Raw genomic sequence first — 18,727 nt, forward strand, 5'->3', positions numbered from 1 at the left:
AAGGTCAATGATAGTTTTATTGTAAGATTCTTAAAACTTCAGGAAAAGATAAGTACACTGAACAATGCACTGTTACTAACAGATACAATACAGTCTGGCTGTTCTGCAGGAGTGGGGAAAAAAGATTTCACTGAAAGGAAGTTTTACTATCATCGTCTAGTGCTGGCAATGAAGCTTTTCTCTGCTCTCCCTGTTTTTGATGGTGACTGGGAGTCTATCTGACTCATACCTGTAAAGAAAACAAAAGGAAGGTTAATGAATGACACACAAAAAAAGGATGATGATGTATAACCTCTAGATTTTTAAAATGCTTTATATATTCCTGTGTTCCTCTTCAGAATGTCCAATTTCCCTGGCTAAATAGAGGAATTCTGAAGAGATTGTGCTCTTCATAGAAGCTCAGTATTTCCAGAAGTTTTAGTGCCATGTGTTGTGTCTGTCCCCTACCCGCCCCACCCCTCCACACTTTAACGTTGTTAGAAACAATATGCACAGGATCTGCTAGTGACCATAAGGCATAATCCTAGCTCTTTCAGGGCTCAGTGTTGCCCATGTACAATTTACTGTCTGAAACATACAACTGAAGTCAGAAATAACTGATATTCAGCTACAGTTATAAATAATACAGGCAGTGCCACTGAATATCACAGTCTTTTCTCCAGTATTATTACACTCAATTTTTTTAAAAATAGGTTGCTTGGTACCTGGAATGTCACAAGACCAGAAATCATTACACTGCGGACAGCGTGGTTCAGTCTGAGCTCTAAAGTACTTTCTGACACAAGGTAAATGCATTCCAATTCCACAGGATTCACATACTTGGCTCTGAAATCAGAAGCGTTGATGAAAAAAAACTTTCTAATCTGTCCTTCAGTTTAACATAAAGTTGTTAGAAAAGGTGTCAGATATGCAATGCTTTATTCCAAAGAAAGGTTCACACAGTACAGTTGCTGGATACTCAAAAGTCAAAGCTGGTAAATGATAAAAGGAGGTATTTTCCTGGAAACTAGGAAATACCATTTCCCTATATGGACAAAATTTAGCTTGAAAGACAAACAACACTGAGCTATTTGGGTGCAATAAAGGAGACCAATTGAGATGGAAAAAATAACATGGAAGCATGTTAGTTGGGAAGATGAGAAGATGCAGGATCAAGGAGCAAGAGAATGCAGTAGTTTTGGAAGAGGAGTTCAGGCTGTAACCACTTATGCAAGACTTAACTGCTAACTTAACAGCATGCTATATATAAGCATACATGTTCATTCTGAAGCCCAAGACACAAGCAATTCCTGAACGAAAATCCCAGGACTAAACATGAACGTGTGTCACATGAAGACTGCTATTTGTAAGGTCCAAAGATAAGACAGCTAACGCTTAACTGGTATGCCTATTTAAGGATAAGGGCTTCATATCTCTAGCCTGCTGGCTTTGGAAAGCAAGACAGCACAATAACGTTCCTCATTGGGTGAGTTCGCTTTCTCCAAGTATATACTTGGAGATAGTGCTCCAAGACAAGTTTTTTCCAAAGAAAGAAGATCAAATACCTACACTGAAAAAAAAAAAAGGGGGGGATTTTCTTTATATACATGGGCACCATTACCAGATTACAAGACCAGAATTTGTTCAGTGCCTGCCTAATACTCAAAGGCAAGTATCACACTTCAGCTATGACCACATAAGTACACCGGCAGATGCCTACTGAGGTAATAAAACAAATGTTACCTGGATGGCAAGGCTGTGACAGATGTTACACTTCCTTGCGACATCTTGGTAGTTGCTGAGAATGTATTGTTCCATCTCAATTATGCAGCGAGTGTGCAGGGTATATTCTCCATTTCTCTAAGGAAACAAGTGGAGAGACAAGGAATTTCTTTTAATTCCTTTTACCTTTTTTGACTTCTCTAACCACCTGCTAGCAAGCATTTGACATCCACTTTTTTCTGCCATCATGAAACCAACATGCTGACACTGATATAACGCAAAGCTGAAATACTTTGGAAGTAGCAGAATTAATTTGTTTAGAGGATCAGAATAAAGATTTCACACCTTTAACAGAGATCGAGTCCTTGGAAGGTACAGATGAGCAAGCATGCTCTTCTTAACAAAGACATGCAGTTTTGGGACCCTCCATTTGCACATTAGCGGAAATTCTACTGGCTTTCAGCAAAATCTAGGCATTTACTGCCTGAGGTATCTTTGAAAATTTCTGCTAAATCACTCTAATGTAAGTAAATGTGCAGCAGCAGGTTGGAGATCTATGATGCAATGAATCCAGGAGAAAAGGGACTGAGGTCTCGCTTGTCTTGGCAAGCAACTGCAGCATCCACATGGTCAGCTAATCTCAATTTCTCCCTCATGAGGTAAAGGAGATTTTAAAATGTGCACAGTGGCCTATGCATTTCTGGTACAGGAGTTTTCAACATGTTTGGCCTCACTGCTTTTCAGGATATTCTAAATGTCCCTAACACCACTGATCACCCTGAAGAGTTTTCCCCAGCTGTTGTTCCAAGTTTTAAGTATGCTGTGCTGTTGTGTACAAAGAATGTCCGTGTGTCACAATGCAGGGTTGTACATGCATACGCACGTAGCTCAGGTACAAGAAACTGAAACCATGCTGTCGATACAGACCTACCCAAGGACTTTTTCCTTGTAAATGTACTACCTTTTCTGCAAAAATCACTGGAGCAGCAATAAGCACAGGCCCCACAAAATCATTTTTGCCATCATTCATTGAAGAACAGCTCCAGTTTCAGCCATCACATCCATAAGAAAATAATAGCTGGACCTGTTAAAATGCAAACACTCAAAAAGATACAGCAGTTACCTCAGAGAGCCACTTATCTTCCACAAAAACTTTCAGCACTTGTTCCGCTTCCTTTTTCTTCATTTTCTTTGTCTTAAGTTGGTCAGCCAAGTTTAAAATATCTGTAGAAGAGGCAAAGCCATTTTCTGATAAAATGATTAGGTCCATCTACAGAAAGAAACATTTTCAACTATTAAAAAAACCCATGCAATTAGATAGACACACCTTATAGTAATGTGCAGTTTTTTTAGCATCCATACATATGAGATGTACTACAGTATATGGCTTGAACCAGAATTGTACAACAAAGGCCAAAACCTGAAACAATCATTGTTAACTTGACAGTTTTAATCTTTGCCAAGGAAACATTTCCACAAATGGAACTGTATAGTGCTGCCTAAATGAAGCTGCATTCAGGGACCCTTGAGCGTACTCAGGGGTGACAGATCTGTTTCTTTTCATCTGTTCTTTGTCAAGGTTCTTCTGAAGAAAAACATCTCACTACTAAAGTAAGTTTGTCCACTCTGGAGTCATTAGTACTGCTGAACCTACCTGGCACTTGAAGGTTGTAGCAGTATTACCAATCTTCAGAGAACCTCTCATTGGAAACATTCCGGCTGCTCATTATCACAGAGCAGCATGCAGAGCTTTTATGCCAGTAGTAACACGTGCCATGACAATGCCATCTCTGCAGTGCTGACATGGCTGTATAGGTGCTTCGCCAATAATGGGGGAGGGCAGGGAAATCTCTGGGTATTATCCATGTAGATTAGACTTTTGCAGCTGTCACAGAATAGTCAATACACTTCTCTTTCCAGTTATACAGAAAATCTTAATTTTAATGAGTAGGCAAAAAAAAATTTAAAAAGTCTAGTGACTGGAGAAATTAAGTCCTCAGAGTTCAAGACACTACGAGAACAATTCACTAAAACATGCAAGATACACAGCTATGATCACAACTTAAATTAATGGTTGTTGATAAGAAATTAGACATCAAATGTCCTGGAATCTCAGCCCAATAGTTCTATCTGGAACTTTAAAAAAATTCTCCAGTGTATGTTTTCTTGTTTAAAAAGCAGCATTCTGACTAGTTTATTCAACACAGAATTAACTGGCTAAGCAAGAACAACAGACAAATGTTTCTATTCAAATCAGCAAATCCAACTTGTATGTTATTAGCATTATTACTAGGCTACTCAAGCCAGTGAAAAATTCCAGCAATCACAACTGAAAATCCTGAAGAAAGTAGTTTGTTTAACTAAAAGCAGATATGTCAAGTCACTGACTCCAAGGAGCACTCCCCTATTGCTGATTTCAGTTTACCGATAACTGACTTTCAGCAGGGAATCATTACTTGCGTATACTCCCATCCCTGCCCCCCCCCATTCGATTTGGGATAAACTTAGGTAAGATGGCAACTAGTTCCTGAGCCACATCTCCATTCATTTCCATTTCCATTCATTTTAAGATGGTACCCTCACAAATAATAGAATTTACTAACTAATAACTGACATACTTACTGTTTTTCTGAACAATTCTAATTCACTTTCTGTATAGTCAGATGCCATTTTAGTTATTTCAGTTTCTGCCAAATTCACCTACAAAAAAAAAAGAGTACTTAAACTGAAGTCAAAGTGCCTTTGTATTTCTACACCATAAATTGTAAAAGATCCTCTGCGGTAAAGAATGTATCATCTTACAATTCACAGAAATGTCATTTCTTTAAATGGCATGAAAGAGGCTGTTCCTTTAAGATGGCACTCGAGTCCTTTCTTTACAACCCCTGATCTTCCAGCCGCATGTCCTCCACAGCTGCCTCTCCCCAGTCCAAGCTCTTAAACAATCCCACCTCCCCCCATAGAACTAATACAGAATATTAGTTAGAATATTCTACTATATAGAACTAATATATTACACCAGGATACTGTGCTGGACAGTAGCACTAACTATGTTATAATACCCATTATTGTTTCACTGTGAAAAACAGTTACTGATATTTCATATTCTTATTGCACATGCTACTGCTATTTATTATTAGCTCAACTTAATTGGCGAAATGACCCAGAAAGGTTAAAAGCAGCAGCTAATGTTAGAATACCTCCTGTATGGTCTTTTGAAATTATTATATAACCTTCCCTCTCTGACATGCACGTTTCAGAGCATCTAGGGAAACTTTTTATAGGCCATTCCTTAGCAACTCTTTTATGCTGTGTTGATTTTTGAGTAAAAGAAAACTGAAGTTGGAGGCCTCTCCATGTTTTCTAGCTTAAACATTCCTCTTGAGAAAAAAAGTGTCCTGTGAAAAAGAAATCTCACTTCAGCACTTAAGCAGTGTTTATGCTAAATAAATCAGACACTGCTGTAGTCCTTGCTGCCATGTTCCATTTCTACACACCTAGGCTGTTGGCAGTTCATCCTCCCACTTCCCTCTTCTACAAGTAGCTTGTAGAACAGCTGCCAGCACCACGGTGGAACAGCCCCACATAAACCACACAAGACACTGCTAAGAGTAAGAAGCCTGCTGGCACATGCAGCCTTCCGTTCTAGATTCTCTCTGTTTTCTCTAGATAGCAGTTCTACTATAGATACACTGTAGGAAAAGGACCCTAGGTAACTCAATCTTTCTAACATCCGAAGATGGCACTTAGGGCAGCCTTATGTTTATTATGCACAGATACAGCTAGTTTTTTTGCCCATTTACAATCACAAGGTGTGCAGACCTTTTACTGGCACGTTATTCAAAGGTTAATTTTAAGTTGGAGACACGGGAGGCTCCCTCTGCTAGCCGTGCAGTAGTCATGAGAAGCCAAACCACGCGATGGCAGCACATCACAAACTTACCAAAGCATAATGTGCTCTCCCATCACCTTCTGACATTCCTTTCCGGATCTGCATAAACAAAGGCTGTAGGTGGCTGTTAATAGTACTGATGAAGTCATCCAGTTTATCATGCGCGTAGTAGACTGAAAATAAATAAGAAAAAGCACATACACAAAAACCCCAAACATCTACACATCAGGCAGATCTTTTTATGTTTTATCTGCTGAAACATTTTTTTCCTAGGTAAAAGAGCTAAAAGTGAGGCAGAATTCAAACGGGTTTGTTATATTCAGCAGACATATAATTTTCTTGTGCTGCTGACTGCTAGCCTTCACAGAAGCTCAGCTCCTTGAAAGTCAGAGTTTATAGAAAGAGTCCAGACATTCTGCCTCGCTGTATGGAACCCACCACATTAATCCATTAATTACAGTGACTTGAACTAAGCTAAACTGAAAATAGAACATGACCAGCAAAAATTATTATGCACAATACAAAAATACACTTGCTTTCTTTCATTTACACAGAAGGGATTCCTTGTTTCTTTGCGCTCTGTTTCACAAATTAATGGCAGGTAAATGATCAAGTTACATACCAGAAAACTTAAAATTCTAGCGTTGTAGAAATACAGGTAATATCTTGTGTCATGTTGTAACAAACAAATTAAATACTAGCAGAAGCTCTATCATAGACATAATTAAGATGGACTCTGGAGTCATTCTGTAGAAGCACGTGCTATGGCTTTTGCTTGCACAGCAACAGCACACGCCCTCAAGAGTTTCCATCCAAAACAAAATTATGTCAGTGGCAAAACTCCTGTTGACTTCAGCAGGCTAGGGTTTAAAAAACAGTTAAGTAACAGCTCATAACTTTAGAAAAAAATGACTGATGTCTCAAAAATACTACCAGTTATCACTAACTTAATACTATTCTCAGTTATAAGACTCAGTCACTTGTGTAACAGCATCAGACAACGGTCCCACTCTCAAAACCCCACTATACTTTATAGCGTAGTACAATGCAAAAACATCAGTCACAGGATGCTCCTGCCCAGAAAGTTCATGATTCTGATATATAAGACTCCTTAAGTGAAGAAAACCAACAAACAGCAAGAACAATAATAAAGTAAGTATAATATTTACGTATGATTTTGTCAAATTGTCATGCCACCTGCCGGGCACCTGTCAGCAGGAAACACTCTGCATACATCAAAGCCAGGGAGCATTAGTGACAGATCTAAAAGAGGTTAAGATGAAAGATAACAGAAGAATATTCTTTTGTACAACAGCTGTAATATTTTAATGTGAGATGAATGGCTGCGCTAGTAGATCTTCTGGGGGAAAAAAGGGATATAAACTCTCCAGAGAAAATGAATGGGGGACAGACCACGCCAAAAGCTACACTTAACAATTTTAACATCTAAAAGGTTGGTCAATTTACAATTCCAGGTCAATTTACAATTCCAGACTCAGGAGAAATGATAAATGCCCTTTACTATTTGCAAAAGCTTTTTTTTTCTTGTACAGGCAGCCATAGCAACTGATTGGATAGAAACTGTTTATTCAAATACATTACTACTGAAAACAAGTTATTTACTGTCAACAGATTTGATGAGAAACCAGACAAACTAATGTGATCTTCATTCAGTAAGTATCCACCATCTTTGTAGTCTGACTATGCATGTACAGGAATCTCTTTGTCCTTTTTTCATCTGGTAAAATATCTCAGAGATGTCAATACTACTTTGAAAGACTGTATTTAAGAAGACCTTGTTGTAACATGAGTATGTTAGATGCATACTAGAGCCAGGACTACCCTACTTCCAAAATACTGGATTAAACTGTTTGAAAAGTCTTAATTTCCAATAATCTCCCCTGTAAAATGTAGTACCTTAAAAAAAAAAATTAAGACTTAGTTACAATTGCTGTAAATTATTTTTTGTAACAGAAATAAATTATTTCCTTCTCTAGGGCATAAAATGCAATCTCAACTAATACGATATCACAGATGTACTTACTGTAATCTGTTTTCAGTCCAATAAAATTAAAGCAAATTGCTATTCCGGTACCCAATTATGAACACAACAAAGTTGTTCATAGCATTTAAAACCAAGTATATGCAGGAACCAGGTATCATTCTTTCGGTCAATAAACAATTCTCAGCCCTGAGCACTTAATAAAGATAACATGCAACAGCATTAGAAAGAGAGCTCATTATGTGTTACCCTAGAACACTGCATGGGAGCATTTTCTTTAGAAGAAATTATTTCAGTTCAATGACAGATAGCAGATGAGCAAATAGGAAACAGCAAACAGTAAATAAATGGAACACAAATATTCTGGGGGTTTCGGGTTTGTTGTTTTTTTTTTTTTCCCTAAATGTAAAAAAACTCCTACTAATAAACTCAAATATTTTCCACAGAAAAGCTGAACAGATCCCTCACTGAAGATAAAGCAGAGGTGCTCAGAGAAACCAGAAACTTTTCTGAATGTGTCTGTATGCAAACTATAAACAGCAGGTAGCATAACAAACAAACTTACACTCTTAGTTAACTATCACTTTTCAACAGGCACTGTTTTAAACTTTCTTCCTTAAAGACAAGCGAACAACAGGAATCTTTATTACTTAGATTAGTCTGAGATGCCACAGCCTCATGATAAATTTAAAAATAGGCTGGCACTGTTAAAAAAATTGGAGCTCCCACGTTTACAGCAAAAGACTACAAATAAGCTGAGTGAATGCTTTAAAAGAAAAGAGATAGGACCTTTACTCATATAAAACCTAAACACATATGTTATCATATCTATGTACTTCAGCATCCATGTTCTCTGTAACCAGAAGATTAACCAGAAGATTAAGTACAATTCTAGCTTGCAAAGTAGCATTACAAAAATGTCATGTTTTTCTTCTACTTTGATGACACTAAGCAGATGTAATGTAAGTCACTGACGACCAGTGTTGGTATTTACGGCTGGTTTTCAAGATCAAACCATATGTAAAAAACGAATAACTATATAACAGCTTTTGGCATAGAGTTAATCAGTTTGCAAACTTTACAATTAAACAAAAAACTAGAACAAACCATGAAGAATAACATGACAAATTACTTTGGATTTTAAGTCACTGATGCTCAGTTTTCATTTCACAGAAGAATAAAACATTCAGAAAAGTGAATTTCTTTGAGGAAAAAAATGCTGCCATCTAACTTCATTATAGCTAGAAAAAACTGAAGCAACAGGACCATTACCGATAAGAGAATCTAGAAGCTTATTTACAAAGTTCTTTAAAAACAAAACATTATTAATTACCCTTCACAGCAACATGTTGTACAATACCTTTTTTTTTTCCCCTGTTTAACAACATCAAAACCAAGCCAGAACACTTCCTTATAATAGCACAAGGTATTGTACATAAATACATAAAACCAGGCAATCCCTGCCTCGGAGAGCTTAATGACATTTGAACTATGGACTAGACTATGTCATTCGCTGTTTATTTTTTTATATGTATACTGCTTTACATTATTTTAAACTCATATGAAGGCATTCACATTAAACCTCTTTCTACACATATCATATTAAACCTCTTTCTACACGTATCTACAATATCTGTTTCAGCCTCCCATGACAAATAGAATCACTGGGAAGAAGAACAAGTTGCTGCTTCTAGTAGAGTACTGCAACACAACAATCTAGAACAAAACCAATCAGACTGCAAAGGAGTTTAGGGAGGGAAAATACTCAGTTATTCAAACGGCGCAGATGGATTTTCACCAGCACTGCCATGCTGATACACTTGAAAAGTTCTAATGAACTTCAGCAAGGACTCATAGCCAAGACTTCGGTTTTAAAGTGCAACCGTTAACCCACTACCTGAGTGATGACTAATACCTACACTCTGCCACAATGCTGGTTCAGTACAACTTGAGACTGACACATCCAATCTTTTTTCAGTCTTAACACAGGGAGTACTGAATTTTGACCCAAGGGATATAGTCAGTCTTGTCGTGGTTTAACCCCAGCCAAGCAACTAAGCACCACACAGCCACTCGCTCACTCCCCCCCGGGTGGGATGGGGGAGAGAATTGGAAGAGTAAAAGTGAGAAAACTCATGGGTTGAGATAAAGGCAGTTTAATGGGTAAAGCAAAAGCTGTGCACGCAAACAAAGCAAAGCAAGGAATTCATTCACTCCTTCCCATCGGCAGGCAGGTGTTCAGCCATCTCCAGGAAAGCAGGGCTCCATCACGCGTAACGGTTACTTGGGAAGACAAACGCCATCACTCCAAACGTCCCCCCCCTTCCTCCTTCTTCCCCCAGTTTATATACTGAGCATGATGTCATATGGTATGGTATAGCCCTTTGGCCAGTCTGGGTCAGCTGTCCTAGCTATGCTCCCTCCCAGCTTCCTATGCACCTGGCAGAGCACAGGAAGCTGAAAAGTCCTTGACTAGTGTAAACTCTGCTCAGCAAGAACTGAAACATCAGTGTGTTATCAACATTATTCTCATCCTAAATCCAAAACACAGCACTCTACCAGCTACTAAGAAGAAAGTTAACTCTATCCCAGCTGAAACCAGGACAGTCTTCATTACCAGAACATCTAAATGAGTAACTGATAAGCTGCTCTACATTTTACGTTTCAACCCAGCTACAAGGCATCTGATATGCGGCAAAATATATTTAGCAGAAGATATGGCCTGCGTTACATGGGACACAAAAAAAGATTGCTTCGTTCTGACCTTAAATTCTATGGATAAGTAGGTAACAAATCCACAGTAAAAACAGAATAGTCCCTGTAGAGTGGGTAGCATCGTGACAAGACACAATACTACTACTAAGTGTGGCAGGAGCACGGGTTCCAGAACGAGTAATGGGCAATATGATGCAGGTGAGCTGGGAGAGAGTACAGCCATCCACCAGAAAACCTCATCCCATCTTCACCAAAATGTTTCCTCAACATTCACTTCTCCCACAACACGTAAGAGATCCAACTGCAGTGCATTTACTTAAAAGTGTTCACTACGCTATAGCAAAGTACTGCTGAGGAATTGTGTGATCTCATTGTCTATACTCCCCCGATCTTCCCCGGTCTCTTTTCTGTCGGTGCTTTGTGATATTCTTCATTGTCTACACAAAAATGCCTAGTTTGACGAGTCAAGAGCTGTGTTTTCTTTTTCTAGTTTTGACATATTTGATGCACTATAAAGCAAAATATCAACAACAGTACAGTGGATTTTTCTATTGTTTTGCGATGCAAACACTTCTCTGGTAACATAAAACTTATACTTCAAACAGATGGTTATCTGCAAATTCCACCACAGATAAGAAAAATTCCCCTAAGCTCTAGCTGAACTTTGCAGACAAGATATAAGCATAACAAGCACACTGGGTCACGCATAGGAGCAGCTGCTGGGGCTTTTCCTAGAATACTGAATGCTAAAAGACATACAAAACATGTAAAGCAAAAATGCTTGTCTATTCTATGAATCCCTGTTTCTCATATATTATTTATTTAGTGAGTCTTTCAACAGCCAAGAATGAAATATATTATGCTTAAGAAACTGGTATGACTGTAGACTAAAGTTGACACTAACAGTTATTTTCTTCTGAGTTCAGCTACCAAGCCAGTTAAATAAAATACAAAACACAGTCAGACAAAAGCCAGTCTGAAACAATCCACTTTAATGAATGGTTAATCAACACACTCCTTCTGTACATCCAAACAGGCAAGAAAAAAGCAGTTTTCTCTCACTCTTCCATTTTTCTCAACATCCTTTCATATATGGGACTGTATCAGCCATTTTTCTAATGAACGTCACTGTAACTTAATATACAGTTACATTTTATAATTAGTTGTATAAATATCACCTAACATTGTCCTTCACTAAATACGGCCATTGGTCTGAAAGGCAACAAGATTTTGTCCCTCTGAATTATCCTTAGGTTTATCAAAAATATAGTAAAAGAAAATGTATCTGTGTCTTCTGTCAACCTTCTGGCCGTGAAGAATGTGGCAAAGAAAACGCTTGTGAATGACCATGTCTTTGGAAAATAAAATGCTGGTCACGAAAATGCCTAATATTGTTATATTTAAATACTCGGCAAATGAAGATGTGCTGAATCCAAGAAAAAATAGATAAACTTGGAAATCTATCAAAGGATAGAGAGCCCGTGAATCTCAATATTTATTCCATGATCTGTAAAAAAAAAAAAAAAATAAAGTCGTGCTATTACAGAAAGAAATGTGTTTTCCAAGGCAGAGGCACCATCTTTCCAGCTGTACTATTGAGAGTACTGTAAACCCAGAGCTTCAGTTATGAAAGAACTTCAGCTGGCTTGGAAGACAGCAGGAAAAATAACTACAAACTCTTCTGTTTTTACCATTTCCTGATTTCAGGCTGGGGTCAGGGTCAGAGTAATATTCTACATATGCTCCTCCCACAGACAGCATCCTGTAAACGGATCCAACAATAGCCAACTCAGATACTACCATTTCCCTGACTACACAAAGGAAAAGTCAGCTTGCACCCACAAACAACACACAAAGCCACCCCAGAAAGGATGCTGAGAATGTCATGGTACCTTAGCTATTATATAATGCTAGAGATCTGCAAGATGCCTTTAACTTTGCACTGAAGTTATTACTATCATGTGTTTCATAACTGGAGAAGCCTGCACACAATGCAGACAGAAGCAGCACGCATTAAGGGATTCCAGTAAAAAAGTATTAGCAATTATAACAACCTTCCTCAACAAGCCTGCAATTTGCATCCTAACTGAATTGTACACTTTCTAGTGGCACTACGCAGCACTTTGATAGCTGTTTGGAGCTTCTCCTTCAGAGCTGTGTGCAGATTTTAGCACAGACACTTGTCTGCTGACAGGAAGCATGCAGGTGATACACAAAACATAAGAAGGTGTCTCCTGGCCAAAAGGCTTAGGATTTGGAAATAAACCAGAACAAGAGAATGTGCCAAACACCAGGAGGGAAAGTTTTCAGATCACTTTGCTCAGAGGCTTCACAGGCTGGTTACTATATGACTTGACTTCATTTGACGCAGCCTTTTTATCCTTTTGTATTTAAGGAAACGAATGTCATAGGTAGGAGACAGCCTGTTATGTAATGCTTACAACCTGCAGGAGAAAGAAATTAATTCAAATAAGCTAGTTTTAGTAACATTAGCTTTGATCCGATTTGAAAATTATCGTTCAGATTGCACTAAGCAGTATTAAGATGTATTTGAAGAAACTACATCAACATCAGAACTTCATCTAGAAACAGCCCAGTCAGGCTGTTTCCTCATAAAAATGCTATTACCATGATCTTGTAAATTGTGATGCCATTAACTTTGCCCCTAACAAGGATGGGTTTGTCAAATCGCTGGTTCTTCTGTTCATAAAACAAATGTGGGGGGAAGTGTTCCATTCAGTGAGTCAAGTTCAACATCCTTTTGCCTCCCAACGTGACAAAAAGCTTTCCCAGGTAGAGCATTTAATAAAACTGTAACAGTTAAAACTCCCACACTGTATCTGGGTAATTTCACAAACTTTTCCATTACACATCAACTGTCACCATGCAGAAAAAAATATCAAGTACTTCCTAGGCAGCAGTTGCAATGGAGCCATTTTTTTTCTAAATCCTTCTATTAAATAAACCTTCCTAATGAATAATAACTGTCAGCTCTTACTGCAGTACAGCTCACTGATCCTGCATACCAAAAACATGATCTAGCTGTAAAGTTTTTCTTCTTAAGGTTCTTTGTTCTTAACACACAACAAACTCATTATAGCCACGCTATTGGCTTAGGCCATCTCTAGCATTTATGATAAATTCTTTTACAAATCACAGTGGCTTGGTTCTCACAAATACAGGAGTAAACCTGTAAAAACCAACGCTATTTTTCCACACTTCCATTTTTTCAGTCAGAAATTCGGGCAGGTGCTGAAATAAGCTCTTTTGGCTCAGAAGAGTTTGAAAACCTATGGAGACTGTTTGACTGCTTTTAACTAAGGAAAATAGATAAACAGTGCCATCACCCAGAAAGGACTCCACTTGCGGCAACAAAGCAAGATGGAGTTCACAACAGGTTGCGCGCATCAGTGGCTACAGTCCCTTCTCTCTTAACAGAGAGAAAGAATCATTAGCCATGGTGATGCTAACATCCCCACTAGCCACCCGCAACTGGAGAGTTCAGTTCCCCTGCAGTTATTGGTTCAGCTCCCAAGAGACTCACACAGATATCCTGAACTGACTAAACCCCTCAAATAACTGTTAAGAAGGCTTTTATTTTTGAAGCTGTAAATACTAGGGAACTAGAAAATAACTTGAGACATATATTCAGTGTATATTAGATCTCAGAATGTTTAAACAACATTTGCTGGAGCATCTGCCTTTCAATAGTAATGGTTTAAAATCACTAATTTGAACAGCATTTGGGTGTTCCCTCTTAAATGGCACTTTTTGCTCTTACACATTCCTTGTCCTTTTCAATTTTGTTCATAAATAAGGAAAAGATAAAAATAGAGGCATTTTATTCTTTCACTGTTTTCTGGGAACCAGCAACTGAAACATCTAATATCTACTGATTAATTAGTGATAAACACATTACTCATTACAGCTTTATTTCAGTTTGTGCCCACCACATTTTCAAAATCAGTGAGGATGAAACACAGATCTCTGATCTGTAAGCAGATCTCTGAAAAAAATCCTTATCGAGTTGATTACACATTTCTGTACTATTTAAGTTTGAACATGAACTTCAAACAGATTTGATAGTACACCACCAAATTCTTGCTACATGTGCCATAAAATTCAGCTTGGTATAGCATATATTAAAACTAGCCAGCTGACCATGTAATCAGTCAGATGTGACAGGTTTACTCAAGATGGATAACAGCATATGCTTCGTATTGTATTCCAAAGGAAATCGTTCCAAATAAGTACAAAGGAAAATAGTCTGGAAATTTCAGCACTATCAGTGTCAAAAATGATTTTTTTTTTAAATGTATAACCTATAAAAAACATCATTGCTAAAATAAAAAGTGCTCTGTATGAGTCTGACCTGATTAAAACTTAAGTTTCCTCATTGCTGTGTTATTTTATCTTTTAGGAAAGACAGAGAACACTCACATCATTAAAGTTTTTTTAACAATTTTTTAGATGGTGTATACGTTTCATAAATCTAATTTGTAAGCTGCACCAGGAAAAAAAGTAATTCTTCCATCTCCCTACTTTTTCTCCAAAAGAAAGACACACCTTTATGGATTTCACAGCAGCGCCTGTGTAATTTCCTAGCCTCTGATCCTTCCATTATCCCATGAGACATCAGGACTTGCAAGAACCGTCGATGAGCATCAGTCATCTGAGCTGCCATCGCAATATTCCACCAGGCTTCAAACGCTGCAAGAGGCGTAAGCTGGAATTAATGCATATGTTCGCGCAAATTAAAAATACACAGTCCAAGCATACATAAGATTTCAATTAAAATCTCTAACACTGAAACAGGGCAAAATAGCAGACCCCCCAGGTTGTTCTCAGAATACAGATGGTGACTAACTCCAAGGTTCTAAGAAAAGGATGCAAAAGATAAAGTAATTTTAGCTACAGAGTAAAACAAGATAGGCATCTTGCCATCATACCCCCAACCCAGAAATAGTAGCGTTGTACATGTAACAATCAACAGAAGACCTTGCATAGGTTTGTGTTAGATGCTTCTGCTTACTACACATCCTAATAACTTGTGTAACTTACTTTCGGACAGAAAACCCTGCTCTAAAACTTCTAAACAACATCGGAACTAAATAAAAGCATGCCAAGAAATTCCTTGACCACCAAATAACTGTTAATAGTTGGCAAGAAAAAAAGGTAATTCCAGGCTCCTCCAAGCCAAAGGACCAAATAACGGGCCAAACTGAGAAATGCTGGTGTGTGCCGAGGTCTTAAAGCCTCGCCCCTCCAGCCCGCCCTGGCGCACGGATGCTCTCTGGCCAGCAGCGCCGAGTCAGCGAACACGCTCCGGGGGAACGGACCCCGGGACGCTGCTGCCCTCGCCGCTCCGCCCGCCCAGGCCCCGGTGCTGAGGCGGGCACGCCGCCAGCCTGAAGCGAAAACGCGAAAAAGCTTCCTCATCGGCGCCCTTAACCCCAGGCAGACTCACAGAGCGACCGACCGCCTCTGGCCGAGCTCCGGCCTGCCCCGGCCACCGCCGCTTCACCGCCCGCTCGGCCTCGGGCCTGCCGCCAGCCGCAGCCCGCCGGTAAAGCCACGGGCGACAAACTGCCCGCCCGCGCTCGATAGCTCAGCGATCGCTGCAACCGCCTGCCATCGATCGGCTCGGCAGCAGGCGGGGCCGCCCCCCTCCCCTCAGCCGCCGCGTCACGGGGCGGGGCGCGGGCCCGCGCCCCGCCCCGTGACGCGGCGGCTGAGGGGAGGGGGGCGGCCCCCTGCCGAGGCCGCCGTTTCCGCCGGGCCGGGCCGCCGTGCCGCCGGCGGGGCGGAGGACGCAGATCTGGGGAGCGCGGCGCCCGTGTCGGGGCGGACCCGCAGGTACCACGGGACCGGGACCGGGACCGGGACCGTCCCGGTCCGGATCGGACCGGACCGAAACGCGGGAGCCGGAGCAGGCAAGGTACCTCCGGCGGCTGCTCCTTCCCCTCCCCGCTCGGTCTCCTTCTTTTCATTAACTATGGCCGGAGCCGGATTTGCGCGGTCTGTGCTTCGCGGCGGACGCGGTGCCTGCCGTCCTCCTCACCGATGGACGCTTTTCCGTGCTCCTGCCCCCGGTGGGCGGTGGTGCCGGCGGGGTGCAGCCTGCGCTGCCCCGAGAAGGCGCCGGGCTTGCGGTGGCCCGCCGGGCCGGCTGGCGGTGAGGCGGGTCGGGTCGGGCGGCGTTCCCGTTACTGCTGCGAGATGTCCCTTGGTCGCGTCGGGGTCCCGGGCGGGGAGCGGGAGGCGCCGGAACGCGCGGGCGGCGGGGAGGCCTCGCCCCGGAGCGGGTCCGTCCGCGCCCCCCGGGGCGCCGGTGCGGCTCCGCGGGGCCCCTCCGGGGCGGAGCGGCTGGGGAGGCGGCCGGAGCCCGCGCGTCAGCAAAAGCGTTGCGGTTGGCGTAAGTATTTTTTCCTTCCTTGAGGTTATTGAACTCAGGCGCTCCTTTGGAAATAGCGTAAGCCGGAACTGGTATAATTCCCAGAAATTTCCTTCCCGCTGGAAGTCCTGCCTGATGGGGCAGGCGGTGCCAGGCCCCTTGCCGCGCTCTCTTGCAAAGGCTGTGTTGCATCCACCACAGGGGCCTTGCTCGGAGCTGCGGGGCTCGTCCCGAGCCTCGGGTTCGGCTCGTCAGCGGGCGCTCCCAGCGCGTATGGGTGCGAAGAGAGCTTCGGACCAGTTTAGGCTAAACGCGCAGAGCCAGGGCTTCAGAAAGGTAGGGTAAGAAGTGAGCTGTTCTGGTCATTTTAGTCTAGACGTTTTGTATCTTTAGCGTGTTTTTCAACATGTCCGAATTCAGCAGTTTCCATAGTGTCTGTCAGTTCTAAATTAGAAGATACCTGAAGCTATCTTGCTGCTTGCAGACTATGATTTGCACTTTGTCAAATTATGTGAAAGTTCCGTGTTTCTTATAGGCCCGAATGACCCGTTGTTATGCCCCTTGCGGACTTCTGCCGTCTCAATATGAAAATATGCTGGAATGCAGAAACTTCAGCTTAAGTCGTAAATAACAATTGACCAGTTTCAAGTTTTTTAAAGAGAACCCATCTGCTCATTTTGAGAGGCTCTCATACTTAGGAGGAGAGGTTTATCCAGATGTGCCCTGTCCTGCTCCAGAAGTGCAGATATCATGTGTATGTTGTTGCGTAAAATGACGTTAATGGTAAGTTTCCCAGACTACATGAAGGAACTTGTGGAACAAGGATGACGTTAAAATCTTAGTAAAATTACTCATTTAAAAAGAATAAAAAAAGAATGTCTTGCTCCTTTAAAATCCACCATTCTGAAGTTAAGTTCCTTCTTAGTGGTCATACAATGATGCAGGAAATACTGTGTTAGATAAGCAATAATATGTGTATTATACTCTTTAAGATTAAAAAAATGGGACAAAGCCTCCCCACTAAAGAATCTGTAATTGAAGAACCTGGTCATGGATTTGAGTTTCTGCTTACCTAGTGCTTTCCACTGCAGTGGTCTCAGCAAGAAGAGATAACGTTAACACAGCGGTGTATTAATCGAATGGCGAAGCAGCATATGGGAATGGTTTACTGTTCAGTTTAGATAACACAAAGTGGGAACTATTAAATTTTATCTTTTGGCCCGTCATTGACCAAAGTTGACATGCTTAATTATTGGAACTTCTAAATATCTTCCAGTCTACCCTTTCGTCTAAACCTGCTCCTTCATGTAGTGTACAGGACTCCCTCCTCAGCTTCCAAATTCTTGTGAAAACCCACTTTGTCTGAGACGCCTACGCTTTTCACCATACACATACTTTGTGCGGTTGTGTCAGACAGTCATATCGCATGTCAAAGAGTAGGTATTACAATTTATGTTCCTGTTGGTCTGCCATTTTGTATCAGCACTTAGAAAAAAAAAAAATCAATTAAAAGCAGCAATACAAAAAGATGGAAATTACTCTCTCGCTTTTTTTCTTTTCAAATTTTGATACAAATTCACTTGATGAACTTTTGCTTTGCTATATACTGCTTATCTCATTTTAGTCTGCAGTTACAGCCAATATTTTAAACCAGAAAGAATAAGACAAGATGTACTTTAATTTTAAAAAAAGCCAATTTTAAAGTAGGAGGTGGTCCTTTACCTGTACAATTTCAGCAAAGGTAAATTAAGCAGTTTATGTAGAAATTACAATCGCTTGTGTTTTGGGCATGAGTTACTCTGAGCATAACAATTTTGCAAATTATACCTGTAGATTAAATGTGACCCTAATTTATTTAGCAGCCCAGACCAGAAGTTATTATTGTTTTTCTTGATAGTAAATGCAGTCCTCTCAATCACATAATTTTTTTTTTAAGAGACAGAAATGATAAAAGCACGTAACTTGTGCCAGTAATCATGTAGACCTGCTTCTAGCCCCGACAGAGGTTTCTTGCATAGTTTTG

The 18,727-nt window shown here is 40.7% G+C and overlaps 2 protein-coding genes across 6 annotated transcripts in view; one reads left to right on the plus strand and one right to left on the minus strand.

Moving 5' to 3' along the window:
* On the minus strand, positions 1–17,207 carry NSMCE1 (NSE1 component of SMC5/6 complex). 4 transcript variants are annotated; one of them, XM_087734617.1, is made up of 8 exons: positions 15,778–15,986; positions 14,877–15,020; positions 5,645–5,766; positions 4,324–4,401; positions 2,825–2,971; positions 1,723–1,839; positions 705–825; positions 1–229 (listed from the first exon to the last, which is right to left on the minus strand). In XM_087734617.1, the coding sequence occupies exons 2-8, from the start codon at positions 14,992–14,994 to the stop codon at positions 150–152; spliced, it is 783 nt and encodes a 260-aa protein (XP_087590743.1). In that variant the 5' UTR covers positions 14,995–15,020; positions 15,778–15,986; the 3' UTR covers positions 1–149. The 4 variants fall into 4 exon arrangements, with proteins under 4 accessions (XP_087590743.1, XP_087590741.1, XP_087590740.1 ...); XM_087734615.1 differs by lacking the exon at positions 15,778–15,986 and adding an exon at positions 16,372–17,207 and having other exon boundaries at positions 1–825; XM_087734614.1 differs by lacking the exon at positions 15,778–15,986 and adding an exon at positions 16,253–16,387 and having other exon boundaries at positions 1–825.
* IL4R (interleukin 4 receptor) overlaps positions 16,034–18,727 on the plus strand; it is a 17,219-nt gene continuing 14,525 nt past the window's right edge. Inside the window, exons 1-2 of one of the 2 annotated variants that reach the window (XM_087734605.1) lie at positions 16,034–16,248; positions 17,240–17,487. The gene's annotated coding sequence lies outside the window, so the exon portion shown is untranslated. The remainder of the gene's footprint in view (positions 16,249–17,239; positions 17,488–18,727) is intronic. The other variant, XM_087734604.1, reaches the window with a different exon arrangement.

Source organism: Nipponia nippon, unplaced genomic scaffold (assembly GCF_047370975.1).
Source record: "Nipponia nippon isolate SJK-2023a ecotype South Korea unplaced genomic scaffold, ASM4737097v1 scaffold_5, whole genome shotgun sequence".
Classification (NCBI taxonomy): domain Eukaryota; kingdom Metazoa; phylum Chordata; class Aves; order Pelecaniformes; family Threskiornithidae; genus Nipponia; species Nipponia nippon.